The sequence below is a fragment of the Dermacentor andersoni genome, chromosome 5 (assembly GCF_023375885.2).
Source record: "Dermacentor andersoni chromosome 5, qqDerAnde1_hic_scaffold, whole genome shotgun sequence".
Taxonomy (NCBI): Eukaryota; Metazoa; Arthropoda; class Arachnida; order Ixodida; family Ixodidae; genus Dermacentor; species Dermacentor andersoni.
Genome location: NC_092818.1, coordinates 44562649 through 44581595, shown reverse-complemented (window position 1 = coordinate 44581595; position 18947 = coordinate 44562649). Strand labels below are relative to the sequence as shown.

The 18947-nt window shown below is 48.9% G+C and overlaps 1 protein-coding gene and 1 long non-coding RNA gene across 2 annotated transcripts in view; both read right to left on the bottom strand.

Moving 5' to 3' along the window:
• The window catches only part of LOC129384608 (uncharacterized), a 61016-nt gene extending 57616 nt beyond the window's left edge, over positions 1–3400 (bottom strand). The window contains exon 1 of the long non-coding RNA XR_008612315.1: positions 3107–3400. This is a non-coding gene — a long non-coding RNA (uncharacterized lncRNA). The remainder of the gene's footprint in view (positions 1–3106) is intronic.
• A 3175-nt stretch (positions 3401–6575) lies between these two features.
• LOC126530049 (uncharacterized) overlaps positions 6576–18947 on the bottom strand; it is a 28842-nt gene continuing 16470 nt past the window's right edge. The window contains exons 4-5 of the mRNA XM_050177512.3: positions 7407–7496; positions 6576–6876 (exon numbers count right to left, since the gene is read on the bottom strand). Coding sequence (XP_050033469.1) covers positions 6728–6876; positions 7407–7496 — 239 coding nt within the window. The 3' untranslated portion in view covers positions 6576–6727. The remainder of the gene's footprint in view (positions 6877–7406; positions 7497–18947) is intronic.

Genomic DNA, 18947 nt, shown 5'->3' with positions numbered 1-18947 from the left:
CGTCCATATAACCTGTGTAATTTAACATGCACGTCAGCTCGGCGAAGAGTTCTTCAGTCATCAGTCCGGCGAAATGTTCAGCGTTAGCGGGACTGAAGTAGTAGACCTGTCTTCTTCACTTGGATGACGGCGTCATCTTCGCCTTAAATTTCGACGATTACCTTACGCGGCTTGCGATAGTACTAGACCCCATCAACTCATCAGGCCTCACTCTGACGCCGGAAAAGTGCCGCTTCGCTTACGATGAGCTTCTGTTCCTAGGCCACGTCATCAGCAGATCTGGAGTCCACCCCGACCCGCAGAAGACAGCTGCCATCGCAAAGTTCCCGCAGCCCATCGACAAGAAAGCAGTGCGTAGATTCCTTGGCATGTGTGCCTGCTACAGGCGCTTCGTCGTAGACTTATAACTCATCACTGAGCCTCTGACACATGTAACTAATTTCGATGTCGAGTTCCAATGGGAAACACCGTAGGCCCTAATTTCAAAAACTCAAACAACGCATGCAGTCGCCGAGGATACCGATACAGGATACAGATACAGAAAGCCCTAGTGACGACAATGACATTGGCCTTGGGGCCGTCCTAGTCCAAAGGAAAGACGGACTTGAAGGGGTGATAGCTTGCGCTAGCCGGTCACTGTAAAAAGCGGAAGACAATTATTCTACGACCGAAAAGGTGTGCATTGCCATAATTCGGGCTGCAGATACATTTCTCACATGCCAATATGGCAAGCCGTCCAAAGTCGTCAGTGACCATCACGCGTTGTGTGGACTAACGAACTTAAAGAACCCTTAAGGACGCCTGGCGGGCCTCTGGCGTGGTGGAGCCTCAGACTTCAAATTATATGTCAACACTAATCTACAAGTCCGCACAAAACACTCTGATGTTGACTGCCTGTCTCGCGCTCCCGTGGACCCGCCACCCCAAGATGGCCAAGACGAAGACGCCTTTTTTGGTACAATATGTGCAGACAACTTTGCAGAGCAGGAGCGAGTGGACCCGGAGCTCGGAAGCCCTGCTGAGTACTTTCAAAGCAAGACCGACTTTGACCCGAGAGCATTTAGGCGCGACTTGTCTTCGTTTTTCCTACAAAATGACGTCCTGGTGAATAACTTTTCGCCAGCCCGCTCAAACTCCAACCTTGTTATGCCCGCGGCACTCCGGTCAGAAATCGTGCATGCCTTGCAAGATGATACGACAGCCAGACATCTCGGGTTTTGCCGTACGCTCGCAGGAATGCAGGACAAGTACTGCAGGCCACGCAGCAACATTGACATTGCCCATTACGTCAAGACATGTCGACACTTCTGCCGACGCAAGGCACCACCAACCAGGCTTGCTGGATTACTTCAGCCGCTGGACCCTCCTTGCGACCGTTTCAGCAGGTCGGGATGGATTTGCTGGAACCCTTTCCGACGTCAATATCTGGAAACAAGTGGATTGTCTTGGCTACCGACCGGATTACCCACTACGCTGGAACAAAAGCCCTGCCTAAAGGTTGCGCGGCCGAGGTCGCTAAATTCATCGCCGAGAACATCGTGCTGCGACATGCTGTCCTAGAAGTCCTCATGATCGACAGTGGAACCGGCCTTTACTACAGAGCTCACCCACACCATTTTGCAATACAGCCAAAGAAGCCACAGGAGGACAACTGCCTACCTCCCGCAGACGAATGGTCTGCGGGTGGAAGGAAGACCATTCGTGTTCTCAGTGTACATCGACGTCGAACAGAAGACGTGGGTTGCCGTCCTGTCGTACGTAACCGTCACTTACAACACGGCGCTGCAAGAAACAACGCAGATCACGCCGTTCAAGCTTGTTTACGGAAGGCACCCGACGACGACTCACGGCGTCGTGCTGCCGCACGTTACCGACGAAGAAAATGTCGACGTCACCGTCTATCTCCATCGCGCCGAAGAAGCCCGACACCTCGTCCGCCTGCGCACCAAGTACCAGCAGAGGACCGCCAGCCGACACTACGATCTTTGACGACGCTACGTCGAGTCGTAGCGTAGCCAGGCGTAGTCGCTACGTCTGGCCACCGTGTTTGGGCTTGGACCCCTATAAGCCAACGAGGACTTCGCGAGAATCTGTTACGACGCTGTTTCGGACCCTACACGATCATCTGACACATTGGCGCACTGGACTATGGGGTCGGGCCAGACGCCACTTCACAATCACCGCGGCGCCGCGCACAACCTGAAATCAGCCACATGGTTTGTCTCCAGCCTTTCTACGACCGCTAACGAACCGAGGGCCTTAGTTTCTTTGTTATTGTGTTTTTTTTTTTATTATGCGTGGTTTTCTTGTCACTTTCGTGTTTGTAGCATCGGGCCGATGCTTTTTCAAGAGGGGGTATTCACACGTGTGCTTGTTTACCGGGTGACCGCGTTTCACCTTCTACTAAATGTTATCGCTCAGTGCATGACGCCTCTGCCTGTATCGGAGGTTTCTAAAATGTTGTCGATGGTTCTACCCGCTGTCCGTGGTCACCGGCCTGGTGCAATATGATTGCATGTACGCGCGACGCGAATTGTGCAGTGTGAAATTGTGTGGAAGACATGCGGGCACAAGTATTGACTTTGCAACCTTGGCTGACTAATGCATCAAAGCCGACGCACTTGACCCGCTGATCAGACTTTCGACGATCATCGACTGCGTTCGCTGCTATCATTGTTCTTTTTGTGTAGCCTGTATTTGAGGGCAAAGGTTCGCTCAATAAAACGCTAGTTTCGTCATTCACGTCTTGGCTGCTTTCTTCACCGTCACTACTATGGGACAACCCGCGACTCCTGAAGGGAACAACAGATATGAAGATGTAAAAGTGCGTGAGAAAGAGAAAAAATTTCGGGCCGAACCATTGATATGTTGGCGGATGAGCCAGCGAAGCTGTAGATCGCAGACCGAGCAACTATGGCCAAACTGCGCACCCAGCAACGTTCTCTGGAACTTAGAATTTGGCTCGGTGAAACTCGAAGGAGGTGGCAACTCATGCTTCTGCCACTACGACGCAGACCCAAACGACCTAGCCTGCCGCTTACGAGCGGCCTGCAATGCGCGATCTTCATCGGTAACTTGCGCTGAACGCCGACTGTTGAAAACTCACATCTGCTCTCGATGACGTTCTTCGGATGCAAAGCCACTGGCCGCATTCTCCGCTCTCTCACGGGCCCGTTGTGGTTGGTTATAGTCGCGTTTCTTCTGTCGACGCATCTCCTCGTACTCGGCTTGTTCCTCGGCCGTGCGCACAATGCTTCGTTTCCCCACTTTTTTTCATTTTCGGAGTTGCAACTGTTTCGATGGTTCTACATATATGCACTGCACAATCCGGGTCTTACGCACCGCGGCGGCTACCGCACGCGCATTCCCGTGTTTTCTCTCCACAACGGCCGCGCCAATGTATTCTGGGCCGACAACTGTATATACGCAGCCGGCAGCAACGGCAGCCAGCACGGGTGCACTCCCCCACTGCGCAGGTGCGGCGTGCGGGGAAATGTATTTATTTGATAATTTATGCAATACCCAGAGCACCTTTACCGCTTTATGTTGGGGGAAAACACAGAACGTCAAGCGCATTCGTGCAACACGACTTGGAAATGAACAATGGAGTACGAATGGTAAGCCTAATGGTCAAAGAATTATAGAGACTATTCGCATGCAGAAAAAAAGAAGAAACACAAGTGGCATCAATAAAACAAGGCATAAAATGCATCATTTGATAAAACATCAACCATTGGCGATGGTAGCCTATTTCACTCCGGTATTGTTCTTGGAGAGAAAAAAACATGCAGAATATTTCTGTGTGGCAAAACACTTCTCGTACTTTATGGGTGCGGTTGCCTCGAGCTGATGCATATAAGGTTCAAGTATGCACTGTTGCCTGCAATACCAATTCTTGTGTGAAAGATACAATGAAAAAGGCTTAAACAAATTTTTTGCTACGATTTTTGAGATACTACCTTTGTAAATTATTCTTTGCTTGTGTAGCACCAAAGGTAAAACTACAATTTTCAGTACCAAATCTTGCAGCTTAATTTTGTACTCTTTCAAGGCATTTTTGTATTCTTTCAATACCAGCTAGGCCAAACTGAAGTTCTTCTGACAGTAACAGCCGGAGTATTGATTCCAAGATGACTAGGTTCCCCACCGGTACACCTTAGTGCAAAACGGAAATTTGTCATGGATAAAGGACCAACACATCTCTAATTCTCATTAAACCTACAGGAGTAACCTCTCAACAACTATAGAGCCCAGAAGCACTCAAGCTTCTTAAGTGTCGTGTCTGTTTGAGTAGCTTCGCCCAAGTCAAATTATTGCTTGCCGAAACACAGGTTGTGGCGTGAAAGATGAAACTGCTGTGTGACTAGGCTGCCAAAAGCACTGGCATACTACAAACAAACGTTAACTATTATCATGCACGCGTCCACCAGAAAATCTAAAAGAAGGCTTGTGTTGCGCATTTTGTTTCCGCATTCCTTCGAAAACGAGGTCATTTCACTTGTGACATTTAGCGTTACTTTGTTTAGCAGGCAGAGAAAGTTCAGTAATCATAAGTAAGCAGCTGGTTGTTGCAAGACATTTGATCACTTTTGAATATTCTGAGATACACAATAGTCCCTTTCGAATACAAATACGAATAGTTATTTACGAATATTGAATTAGTTATCGACGCTTTGAATATTTACACGCATCCACTATTTGTATGTGAGATCACCATTCGTAACTGTTAACTATGTGAAATGAACCACTGCAAAATGATCATCAGGTGTCCTACAAGTGTTGGTCCTTGGGCCACGTTTGTTTGATGTTGATTCTACTGAATGGATTTGGAAATTACTTCTAACACACCCCTTCATTTGGCTTGTACGCCAGTGGCTGCGTCTCGTATTCTGTTGTCCTTAATAATGATGACCAGCACATGCTGGTCACTGCACTGGCTTTTATTGCTGTGGGACTGAAGCAATAATGACCAAGAAGGCTGTAGCAATAATGCTTGCTAACAAAAAGGTGCCTTTCAAAAATGCTTAGTATAACATATACAAAAGAGCTTGCGGTAATGAGGTTAAGTGTACTGAGTAGCACTTATGCTGTTCATTTGGGAGAGTCATATAAATCTTAATTGTGAAAGAACGCTGGAAAAGCTTCGGTCATTAATTTTTACCCTGAACCACGTAGCTAAAGAGTGCAACCTAACATCATACAGAACTTTGATAGGACTACTGCACAGATATTCTTAGTTGGTTTAGTCGCGTCACCAATCGTGCGACATTGAAAAGAGTTGGAAGGCGTCCACAAAGGTCCATTAGGTTACGTTATTATCGATATTACCGCAAATTTTCTGGATAGATATGCACTCAGCATTTTCCGTTCCAGACCTTGAAGTTTAAAGGCACATGTGAACGCACTATCGCGCTACATAAATTTCTACACGATTCATTTCATTGATGTGTCCAAATAGTGGCAAGTGGTCTTGTTCGACAAAGGCGGCATATTGGCCCTTTAGACATTGTGCCCTCCACATGTCCCCATGGTTGTTTTTTATTGCGAAGCAATACTACTTTAGGTCGCACTTCAGCCCGTTCCGTGGCAAGGCGGTGGTAGGCACCATTGACCTTTAGCGTGACCTCGCTGCGTGACGTCACACCATGTGACCTAGAGTGACGTCACACCAGCTGTGTAAAAACGGGGCCCCATCTCACGCCGTCGCGAGGCGAGGCGGTAGCCACCAACGGTGGCCTAACTCCCGCTCCTCTCACCAGGGGCGCTACAGTCGGTGTGACGTCACACCAGCTGTATAAAAACGGGGCCCCATCTCACGCCGTCGCGAGGCGAGGCGGTAGCCACCAACCGCCTCGCAATCCTCGCACTATTGCTTCGCAATCACCAGGCTTAACCAAGCTAAGCCATGGCCGTTTTTTTCTTTTTCCTCACACTGTAAAAGGGGGAAAGCCTTGAATGGCTACTCCAAAGATTAGCAGTGGGAAGCGTCTTCTAATTAGGTACTTAGCTATGTTCCTGCCAAAGCGTCCCGGGGTTCTATGGCTGTTTCGCGTTGATTATTAGTGCTACTCCAGTTTGCTCAATCAGGACTTGCTCCAGTTATGTCTTTTATAAGACAGGAATATTATTCAATAACAAGCTAAATAAATAAAGCACCATGGTGGAGAGCAACGAATCAACTCGCAACAGGCCCTCAATACAGATAAGGTGTTCTTCGAACATGGAAGGATTTTCACTTTTTCCCACAGCTCAAAACGACAACAGGGAGGTTTCAGTCCTTGTTCTCTCAATCTGTGGCGGACACGAACCTAAACGTAGCCTTTTTAATAATGGCTGCGTGAAAAAAAAGTCGACATGCTCAGCTATCGTGACAAAGCTTCAACGCTACTCAAACACAATTCAGCAAATATCCATTAGCTGTTCAAAGAACGTATCAAACAAATACCACTACCCCTTTCATGTATAGTCATATTCTCATGGTCTCAATTTACTTCGAACAGCTGCTGTATTGCTAAAGTAAGGTTTGCGATGAGATGAGTGGTTGGGAGAGTGAAAAAATTGAGTAGAGCAGCTGATGAACAAGTGAAGGCTTTTATTACCACAACACTGTCTGGTATGTCAACAGCAGGCAGTGTTTTGAAGCTTCGTGTAGGAGTTATTCAAGACGCTGCGAGCAAGGCATCGATGGTAATCGACCTGGCTCACGAACAACATGCATTTAAAAGTGCTAGTAGGGGGATAAGTATGGCGAGCGAATCTTGCAGCTCGGTTCATAAAGCGTAATGCTCTTTCCTTTGCAGTTCATGTTGTATGCCCTTTGACATTGTTGTGGAACTGGGTAGTCAACCGTGCTACTTGTCTGCACTAGTTGGCATCCTGCAAAAAGTATAGTAAGATAGCTTCACTCGCTTGACAGAACACTGAAATCTTGAATGCGCTGCCATATCGCCCTTTTACATATGTGCGCGAGATTCCAGAAAAAAAGGTGTTTCAGGCGAAGCATAATCAAGGACATGAAATAGCGTTACTTCAGGCCAGTCGCACATTGGTGCCGTAGATAACTTTTTAACGAGACATAAGAAGCCAAACCTCAATAAACACTGCCAACACTGCACCAAAGCAATGCCACAACATAAAACTTCAATACAAGCTCACAAACCTCAGATGATGGTGCCGTTATCGAAGTGTCGAGCTTCCTCACATAACTACACTTATTAGGCACAATGAATTACCAACCAGCGAGCATCGAAATTCCACTGTGCAGTGACTTCGAACTTCAGCACATGGTAGTAGTTTGTTCATAAGAACCAAAGTTCATAACAATTTGATGGCTCATTAAAGGTTCCTTCGAATCTCATAACATGCTCTCTGAGCCATGCAAATATTCATACAGAGACGATACTTACCTTTCGTACCATCACTGCGCTGTTCAACCAAGACTGCACAGCCAAGACGCTTGTTTATGGTCAAGATCTTGCGAAGTACTTCAGCGTGCACTATATTCCACAGAAAAAGAATGCATCGGAACGTGATAACACCTGTCTTAAAGCATATTTCATAGTAATCTTTGCGTGAGGTTTACCAAAATTATATAAAAATTGGCATTATTGTTGTTTGAGTGTCATGGTTTGAAGTGAAGGGTGGAAATACTAAACAAAATGCTTGGCTAAAGCTTACACTTTAGGCCAACCTGCCACAAATCCTTTCCACATCATCTTTCGCAGCGTGTTTCTCAAAGAGAGACATACTTTTCAGGTAAACCAAAAGTTCATTTCATTACAACATATGATATAGGAATATGGCATGGATATTTACGAAGCACGAGAAATGGCTGTCTATGCACAATAGCGGATAAAACTCATATCTTGATAACTACTTATCAAGTTTTTTATACGGGTATTTCAATGTGAAATATATAATAGGCTACCAAATTTTATCCTAGACAGGAATGGACCTCTGAAAGTATTTAACATTTAAATTATATTAAGCAGCGCTCTAGACCCTTGCGGTGTTGTATTTGTTGCAGAAAAACAAATACTCGTGCATGCATTCTTCCCATCCGAAATTTTTAAACCTCAAACTCTTTTTTGCTGCAAAAGTGATCAGCCAATATTGCGCTGAATGTTTCAATTTCTTTGCCCTCAATTGGGTGGCAGCGCCACGAATTAGAATAAAATTGTCCAGAGTCACAATGGTATGTCAAAATCTGTCTACGGATACATTATCTACATCAAAGAAGCAGGAGCTTTGTTGGTGTACTGCATGTTTCTCTTATTATCCCATACACTAACCAGCACTGTCCTAAACCAAGGTATTTGTGGCAAATACTACTGCATGGACTCTCTACTGATCAAAGTATAGGCGGCTCCTGTGTCTACTATAGCTTCGACTGTGTGACCGTTACAAAGTATGTCGAGGTTGGTGGTTCTTGATCTTTATTGCCATCGCGGCATCGGATAACCGCTACGTTACATTGTCCCCCTGTTTTTGACGTGACGTCGTCTTTACATAACGTTTTCCCGACTTCTAAGCTTCGTCTACAAATCGGCGTGCCATTGCTGGGCGTCGAAATGGACCTTGTACCGTCTTCCTCGCTGGCAGAGGATGTTGGGCATTTAGACAGAGAGCAACAACGCCTTTATCGGTTGCTGCTCTCACTTTTTCGGATAAGGGCTAACGGACCTGCCATGGATTGGAATAGAGCAAGGTCGGCGCGGCGGTAATAGGTAGTGGGCCTGGCAACAGCGAACGGAAAGGTTTTAGAGCTATCCCATATGTTGCGGCTTGATAGTCGGTAACGCCAAGAGGTCGTTGGCCTTGCCTGGGATGCGGTGCATTGAAGGCGAACCCTCGTCATCCCCTCTCGCGGTTTGGGTGCCGACGGAAGGCGTGGCCTATTTTTCCTGACTGATTGCAGAAAGGGCAATTGCCGCGGGCCCGCTATATGTCCCTCTTCCTCGCAAAATTCACTGGGCTGACAGGTGGGTGGATGTCATGTCCGCGATATTCTCATGTGGCGCAGTGTCCGTGGTGTTTTGCGGTGCTAGGACGAAATGACGCGAGGACGTCGAGGAGGCAATGACGCTGGCGTGTGGCGAACGAAAAATAAAGAAAAAGGAGACTGGAAATGACAAGCGAATAAATTCGACCAATAGAAAACTAAACCACGAAGGACGATAAAAAGGAAAAAGAAGTTCTCGCAGAAGCTCGTGGAGCAGCACAGAAGCGCGAAGTACCAGGCCGCAAGAGCACGTCGGGTTCTGGCCATGAAGCCCGGCTGCTACCTGGCTACTCCATTTTGCTGGCGATTACTCAGACAGCTGCGGTCCGCTGCACAACACCATCCGCGAACTAGTCTAAGGTCATCTTAACAGCAAATTGCAATGTCTCCAACGAACATTGCAAAGGTGCCTCATTCTATCCCGGCTAGGATACCAAACACCAAAAAAAAAACACGACAAGAATACCGCACACTTCGTGCGCTTAGCATTCGCAACAAAATTTACGTGGCCCCAATTCCCCGGAATATGCACCCTGACTGTCATAGAGGCTTAAGAAAGGCAAAGCACAAGCCCTGGCTCGACTCTTTGGCGATGACACATCGAACGCACCAGTCGTATACACCGACGTGGCCCGCTGCCCACAGAGACGTGTCCTATGTCTAGTCGTACTAGATGGTACAGACATTCTGAGGGGTTAGGCCACGCTCAACACTGTGGACAGTGGCATGGCGGAAGAGGCTGCTATCACCCTAGCCATCGTACACGCTTCAACCATGCCGCCACCGGATGGACCCATCGCAGTGGTCACTGATTCACAGACCACCTGCAGGACTTTGGCACAAGGGAGGGTGATACCCTACACACACCGCATCCTTACATCATTACACCCCACAGCGTTACACAGGGTGCGTATCGTCTGGACACCTGACACGCCTCTGTCCATGGTAATGACCGCACTAATGTGGCAGCCCGAGAGCTCACTAACCGGGCGCCATTGGAAGAGGTGTCCAACCCAGACGACTCACCGACAGAACCACTGAACTACACAGAAACTCTACAGCATTACAGAGATAACAGGAGACACTTCCTCACACCACATAATTCCCTTAACCGAGAAGATGCCGTCGCGTGTCGGCAGCTTCAAACTAATTCATTTCCCTGCCTCTTTTATCTTCACCTCTTTCACCCCACACGATATCCCTCATACTGTCCCTACTGTGGAGCAAAGCCTACAGTATATCATTGCACCTGGGAATTCGCACAACCTCCGGATTACTCCTCTATTCCTCCACCTTCAACTTCCTCCTTGGTGACTGCGCTGACTAACTTAGACCCTCAAGAGCAGCGACGGCTTATCCAGCAGGCACGCGGAGTGGCGCGAACCGGTGGGGCCCTGAACTAAGGGCTCCACCCTACGAGCAAGTCACCCCATCTAGCTGACCGGTGCATATTTGTTCTATATTGCACTGGACCGGCTACTAGCCATTTCAGGCTATCGGTACAAGTTCTTGTACATATATTTCTGATGTTTTTGAAAATATAAAGTTTCAGTTTTCAGTTTTATCACAAATAAATGTTCTCTCTCTCTCTGCAGCTCTTCTCGCACGAATGCTCTGATAATCTTGCGCGGGTCATCGGTGCCTAGTGCGTGAGCTTCGGCGTAGTTTTTCCTCAGTGGCCGGCGATTCTATTCTTTGTTGCCCATCGGCAGCGCCTCTTCAATCCTGGTGTCCTAAGTGGGAAACTATTCCATGATCTCAGGCCTCTTTCACATAATTTCGACAGACATCCCTTGCTTCATGCCGCAAATTGAAAACAGACTTCATTTTTTTCCATTATGTCGTGGTCGGCACCGTGAAAAAGGCAAGTGAGTTCCCTCGTGAAAATCGCGATGATTTCGTTTGGTACCTGTGCTCAGGCTTTTAACAGAACTGTGACCCTTTGTTTGCGTACATTTCTCAAATTATTCAGTAAGTTACTCTGAAACAGGTCTCACGTTGCTGTGGTGGACTGTGTTCTCGGTACAAGTTCTTGCATCACCATCCAAGGAAAATTGTACATACCGTAGCCTGTCCTCGGAGTTCCACGAGCTGAACGCAGACCTTCTTTGGAGTGACTTCAGCGAACTGTTGATGCCATCCGCTGATGATTCGTGGAAGTTTGACGGCACCTTGGGTAGTCGCAGTACGACGGCTGCTGTTGGTGTTGGGTCTGTCATAGTGACGGATGACTAAGCCAGTAACTTCCTGGTTGTGTCGCGTAACAGTCCCTGTTCCGGCGCCAACCCTTGCCAGCTGGGGCTCGCTCGCTGCCTAGTGGCGACGTTGACGCTGTTGACCGACTGGGCTTTCCTCACTGCTTGTAGTGGGTGTATGGTGCCCAACGAAGTACCTCCACCAAACGTCGCGTTGAGGTTATGGTGAAGAACAAAACAGTAACAAAGAGGTGAATCCACGAAAACAAATACTTATTTGGCTAACTTGTGCGAAGAAATGCAAGTGACACTCGAAGCACAACGATAGCGGTGAGCGCATTCGTCGGTGGTCGATATTTGTTTCAGGGGTCAAACGCCACCGCATACTCATGATTCGTGGTACATTCCAGTGTAATGCCCGGTGCATCCGTAAATTTCGGAATGTGCATCACTATTACCGTCGATCTCCTCATCATCTAGCGCTCGTCCTGTCTGCTTCTAGTCTGTGTTCGTGTCACTTCGCGCTACAATCCGAGATCATGTTACCGTACCAACTTGCCCAACTTTCTATCCTCATGTGATTAGACAAAAATATTTTAGTCTAATATCGGCGTAAAACATTCTGGAAACATCTAATACAGCACGCTTGCGCCAAGTGATAACTTCGTAAGAGCGGCTAGCGTATGAAAGGTCACCGGTACAACTGAGTGTGGTGTCAATATCTATCTATCCATCTATCTATTTATCTATCTATCTACTATCTATCTATCTATCTATCTATCTATCTATCTATCTATCTATTTATCCATAACGTTGAAGAAAAAGGCAAACGTGTGAAATGCAGCTTTAGTAACTTTTTTACAGGTGGTCCTGCATTCGTGAGAATGTCGAAGTAGTTTGTTTGCTAATATGTAATTATGCATCAATACAGCCAACAATCGTTGAAGACTGCTCCTAAATTCTATTTATATGGAATTTCCCACTGAACTCACACGTCAACAGTGATAGGTACGTGGATATGCGCAATAAAGCTGAATTTAATTGAATTATGGGGCTCAAGGTGTCAAAAACCACAATTTCATTATGAGGCGCGCCGCAGTTCGGGACGCGGGACTAATTTAACCACCAGCGGATCTTTACCGAGGCCCATTGCATGAGACAGGCAAATTCGCTCCCACTGAAATGTGGCTTCCACGGCCGGTATTTCATCCCGCGACCTTGTGCTTAGCAGCGAAACACTACTGCCGCTAAACCACCGCGGCGGGTGCGATATAAAGCTGGTAATGAGAATATTGTATTTACTTGTATTATATAAACAAGCATACTGTACATCACATTTAAAAGCGATAAGCTACATTACCACCATAGTCATAAGCACATGCGCTGCCAGATGATGCCAGATGGTAGGCTTCCTCACGTGTGATCGCGCCAGGCATGTGACCATTTAATCATCATCATCATCAGCCTGGTTACGCCCACTGCATGGCAAAGGCCTGTCCCATAGTTTTCCAACTACCTCGGTCATCTACTAATTGTGGTCATGTTGTCCATGCAAACTTAATCTCATCCGCACACCTAACTTTCTGCCGGCCCCTGCTACGCTTCCCTTCCCGTGGAATCCAGTCCGTAACCCTTAATGACCATCGGTTATCTTCCCTCCTCATTATATGTCCTCCCCATGCCCATTTCTTTTTCTTGATTTCAACGAAGATGTCATTAACTCGCGTTTGTTCCCTCACCCAATCTGTTCTTTTCTTATCCCTTAACGTTACACCTATCATTCTTCTTTCTATAGCTCGTGGCGTCATCAATTTAAGTAGAACCCTAATCGTAAGCCTCCAGGTTTCTGCCCCGTACGTGAGTACTGGTAAGACAAAGCTGTTATACACTTTTCTTTTGAGGGATAATGGCAACCTGCTGTTCATGATCTGAGAATGCCTGCCAAACGCACCCCATCCCATTCTTCCCATTTCGCACCCCATCCCATTTCAGTCTCGTGATCCGAATCCACGGTCACTACTTGCCCTAAGTAGATGTATTCCCTTACCACTTCCAGCGCCTCGGTACCTGCCGTAAACTGCTGTTCTCTTCTGAGACTGTTAAACATTACTTTAGTTTTCTGCAGATAAATTTTTAGACCCACCCTTCTGCTTTGCGTCTCCAGGTCAGTGAGCATGTATTGCAATTGGTCCCCTGAGTTACTAAGCAAGGCAATATTATCAGCGAATCGCAAGTTACTAAGGTATTCTCCATCAACTTTTATCCCCAATTCTTCCCACTCCAGGTCTCTGAATACCTCCTGTAAACATGCTGTGAATAGCATTGGAGAGATCGTATCTCCCCGTCTGACGCCTTTCTTTATTAGGAAATTTGTTGCTTTCCTTATGCAGGACTATGGTGGTTGTGGAGCCGCTATAGATATCTTCCAGTATTTTCACATAAGGCTCGTCTACACCCTGATTCCGTAATGCCTCCATGACTTCTGAGGTTTCGACTGAATCAAACGCTTTCTCGTAATCAATGAAAGCTATATATAAGGGTTGGTTATATTCCGCACATTTTTTTTAATGCGAAGGTAAATTCCTCAGGGCATACAGGGGTATGGGATGGGGGTGAATAAGGATGATTAAATGAATGAAAAAAGATTTGCTGGCCTAATGAAGTCCAAGAGGGATCGATAATGCGGTCCCTGCGTCCAAGTAGTATAATCGCTCGGATTATGCGGCGAGAGTCCCGCTGCTGCGAGGTGCCGGAGCCTCGTCGGTTTCAGTGCAGGGCAAACCGACAGCAGGTGGTGGATGTCGGCTTCAGCATTTCGCGACTTGCAAAGTGGGCACTCAGGACGAGGATAGAACGGGCGAAAGTGCGGCCACTTCCTAGTCACGGCAGGAGTGAGCGCAACCCCGACACTGATCCTCCGGAGCGCAACCTCCTCTGCACGGGTAAGACCGCGGGGGAGGTTTACCGCACACGGAGGTATGAGAGCACGTGTGCGGCGCCGGAGGTGCTCCTTTATTGTTAAAAGTAGGGTGGCATCATCTAGGTGAAAGAGTTGAGGCAGCGACGATGGAGAGGTCGCTAGACGGGTTGCAGAATCCGCACGGCTTTGGAAGCTTAGAATGTCGCGTGGGATCAACTCTACAGATATTGGCTGCGGGATGCGTGCCGCCAGGAGATGGATCTGTTGGCATATGTCAGGGCTGCGACTGACGCGTCGCAGAAGCCGCGTCGCCTGGAGGGCATCAGTGCGGATGACGATGCGGGCCGTGGGGACCATCGGAAAGGCGGCCACAGAGCACAACGCTTCTCGGACAGCAAGGAGCTCAGCACAAAAGGAGGAAGGAGGTGCTTGGATTTGAAATCGGGTCGTCTTATTAAGGGAAGGTTCACATGGGCAATAAATTGCAGTGGTTGTTTCGCAGTCCTGAATGCTTGCATCAACGTAAAGGACGATGAAGCCAAGCGGCAGGTGGGCATCTTGAGCTATAATTCGGTCACGAAGCGACGCCGCCGCGTGAGTTGATGTCGGGCGATGTATATCAGTTGGCTTGTTATCACTCAGCTGCACAAAACTCCTGGGAGGAAGAACTGGCGATGGTAGTGGTAAAAGCGCGTTCGAGAAAGCGTAAGCCCTGAGAGCACACGGTGCGTGTGAAAGGCTGGCCTTAAGCCTGCGAGCATCACGTCGCTGCTGCACCAGCTCATCTAGTGTGCTGAGCTGTGCATTTTCTTGGAGAGCCACGATCGGGGTGATGCGGGGAAGGCAAGTGATGACCCTCATTGCCTCGCGATTAACAGCCTCAAGGCGATACCATTGTGCCCTCGTCAAATGCTCGAATTGGGCTTGATAAACAAGGATTGGTTGCACTACCGCCTTCACCAATTGTCGCTCAACATATTAGCTGGCGCCGCCCGTTTTAGGAGCGATGCGCCTAATCAGACCTAACGTCTGAATTGCCTGCTTTTTAGCGCTGGAGTGCCAAGCATTCCCGGTTCCCGACTCGTGTACCAGCAGACCCAGAATTTTTATAGTTGAACATTGTTGAAGAGGGGTTCCGGATAGATGAAGACGAATGGGTGTTGCAGAGAGTTTACGCCGGCCCCAGCGATTGGCGACTGACATGTAAGCAGATTTGCTGACGGAAAGCGTAAGGCCGACAGAAGAAGCTTAAGTCGCCGTGATATCTAAAGCTGATTGAAGGGCACCGGCTTGAGTCTGCAGTTCGTGATGAGTGCTCCATACCGTGATGTCATCAGCGTACAACAAGAACTTTATGTCGGGTACATCGTGTAAGCGCCATGCAAGCGGGATGAAAGCAATATTCAATAATGTGGGTGACAATACAGATCCCTGGGGTACGCCACGAAGAGGGACAAATGAGCCGATGGCGTCACCACTGAGGCGAATTGCAAAATGTCTGTCTTCAAGGAAAGATTTGACAAAATTCCGTACTCTAGCGGGAAAATGCAGCATGTCAATTGAAGCCAAGATGGCAGCATGACTGATGTTATCATACGCCTTTTTGACTTCCATAGCGAGGACAGTACGGACACTGTGGCCACGAGTTGACAATAAAACCGAGGATGCCAAGACAGCCAGCTCATCTTCAATACCTATGGATGGACGGAAGCCAATTTGAGCAGGGTGGTAGGAACCGTGGTGCTCTAGCCACCACGACAGTCGTGTGGCTAGCATTCTCTCAGCAAGCTTGCACAACGTTGACGTTAGGGAAATGGGTCGGAAGTTGCCAAAGTCAGTCGGCGGCTTGCTTGGTTTCGGAATCGGGATCACAATAGCTGATTTCCAGCCTGGAGGGACAACGCCATCGAGCCATCATATACCTTGTTAATGGTGTCGAGGAGCTGAGGAAGCACAGCGGAACTCAGATTCTTGTAGGCCTCATAATAGAGTCTGGACCGGGTGCTGCCTTGCGACTGGTACCATCTATCGCTGCAAGCAACTCAGGCATGGTGAAAGAGCTTGCAATCCCCTTGGAGTCTGCTGTAGATGGTAACCTGTCGATATGTGTCGGAATGCCTGCCAAGAAAGCACCATTGGCTGCTTGAGGCAACATGTTGTACTGCGGGAAAAACTTCCGGGCTGCTTCTCTGGCGAAATCATCCGGCGACAAGCCAGCAGCGAAGCAGGCTGTGGCTTCCGCGTATGGACGGCGGCAACCGTGTTCCATGGCACGGAATGTTCGCTAGAGAGAAGCGTTCGGTGTCTTAGATGAAAACCGCTCACACCACGTATGCCAGTGCCTCCGCAAGAGGTCGCGTTCATATATGCGGGCCTTAGCAGTAAGGAAATTCAGTCTTGTACGTGCTTGTGCAGAAGTGGGGTCTCGGGATGCTGCCAGCTCAGCTTGTCTGCGAGCAGCCCATAAGTTGAGCAGGCTTATATCCGGTACCGGTCGATCGACGTCTACCCAGCTGATGTTTGTAGCTTCATTGAGCGCGCTTTGTATGCTGTCAACAAGTAGTGGTGACGAGTCCATAGAGGTATCTTTGAGAACGGAGAGAAAGGTGTCCCAGTTGACCGCACAACACTTGCGGCGCGATCGGCGGGCCTGCAATGGATGAAGGCCGATGATGATAGGGTGGTAGTCACTACCCCAGCAGTCGGGCTCCAGGTGCCAAGTGGGAGTGCCGGGACCCGATCACCACGTAAGATCCGGTGCGTATGTTGTACATCGAGCTTGAGGCACAGCCCGCGTTGCTGAATCGGGATGGTTCAGTAGTACAAACAACGCATCCGCGAAGGCGTCCCGCACACGCCTACCTCGAGGGCTAGAAGTAGGGTACCCCCAATCTGGGTGAGGGGCGTTGAAATCACCACCAACTAAAATAGGACACGCTGGGTATTGGCGACAGACATTCACTAACCAGCCCAGATTAATTCTTGAAGAGCCACCGGCTGGTCTTATGCAGTACGACACTACCACAACAGTTGCCTTGGGTAACTTCACAGCTACTGACACTACCTCCTGATATGAGTTACACCAGTTTTCAAGAGAAAGGCAGACCTCAGGATAGCGTGTATCAACATACACTGCCGCCTTTCCTGGAGGGGCAGCTGTGGGCACGCGACGGTCACTCATCGAAGGAGACACGTATCCACTGAAGCCCGGAATGGCAGGCAAGGCGTTGGTCTCCTGTAGTAACAGGGCCCACAGCTGCAGCTTGTTCATACGTAGACGGGATTTAAGCTCCCCCACTTTCGTGGAGAGCCCTCTACAGTTCCACTGAAGCACGCCACAAACACCTATGCCCGCCATCTTTATTACGAGTCCAGGCGTTGTAAAATCACAGATGTCAGGTTGGATAACTGGCTGACCATGAACTGCAAAAGGGATGTTGTAGAGTTATCCGGCAACGGAGCTGAAGACCTGGTAGACTCTGCGACCGATACAGCAGGGCGTGACAGAGACGATGATGCAGCGGAATCGATAGTTGTAGTTGTGTGAGATTCCACTGCACGTCGCCGACGCGCAAGTAGTTCACGGTGCTGTCGGAGCTTGGACACCTCCGTTGAAAGGCGGGCAATTTGATTGTCAACTGCTGCCATATCACCCCGCGGATGTTCCGGCCCGCTCTGCTTCTGTGTAACCAGCGGGCGACGGTGGTCTTTGCGAACTTTGTCACTGTAAGTCTGTTGGGAATGAAGTGCACGCGGGTCGGGCTCGGAAAGCTCTGGCCAGTCGTCGTCATCCCACTGGAGCGCCGCAAACCTGTTAGATGTCGGCACTGGTTGTGTTGCAGCATGCTGAGGCCATTGCTTATGAATCCCGCGACGAACCTTCCGAGTGGCCTTTTGCTTTGTGGAACAAGTTGGAGAAGTGATCTCGTGGTCGTCGGTCTTGCAGAGTCCACATCGGTAAGACACTGCGCCAGCTAGTACAGCTTCATCTGGCGCTGTAAATGGACAGGATCGGCGCATGTGGCCCGGTCGGAAACAGTTGTAACAATAGACGACACTGGCTTTATATGGCCGAGGTCGTAGAATGCAACCATAGTAGTACAGGCGGGCTGGGGGAGTTGGTGGGCCCTGCAAGGTGACGATGCAAGAGCGCCCCTTTCCCATGTAACGCGCTTGAATGACACGGTGAGTAGGACAGTAGAGCTCATGCTGGAGAGCAGTCTGGTCCTCGCCAACGTCAACGTTGTAAACGACACAGCGCTGTAGATCCTAGCCCTCTACCAGGTACACCTGGACCGGCACGGTGACTTCGCTTGTTATCGAGAGACGTTGAAGCGTTTGCAAACGCTCGACAGCAGCCAATGTAGCGAGCCACACAGCGATGGTATTTGACTTCTTCCTGGCCGTGAAGCCGCGGAAGCCTGTGGTGCCAAGACAAGCGTCTAGGTTCGCCTGAATAATCCTGTTGGGAATCTCCGTGAGGCTTGTGGGGGCCAGAGCTTTAATGGTTGCTTTATAGCAAACCGAGCCCGGTGTCGACACAACTGGGTGGTCAGTCATTAGACAGGAACACTTGCCTTGGGAGCCACCGTTGGCCGAACACGAATCTGGTGCAGATTGCTCCGAAGGACGCTTCTGAGATCCACGGGGGGCCGACGGCACAGATGGTAGCGCAGAAGACAAGTCCATAGGGGTACTCGTTTCGTCATGCACAACAACTGGTGTCCCATTCGTGATCGGTGTATGGGAAGCCATCACCTGGCTCCGCCATGAGGGCAGAGCACTCACGGTCTGATGTGCATTTTGGGAAGGCGATGGGTGGGCTGGGTAG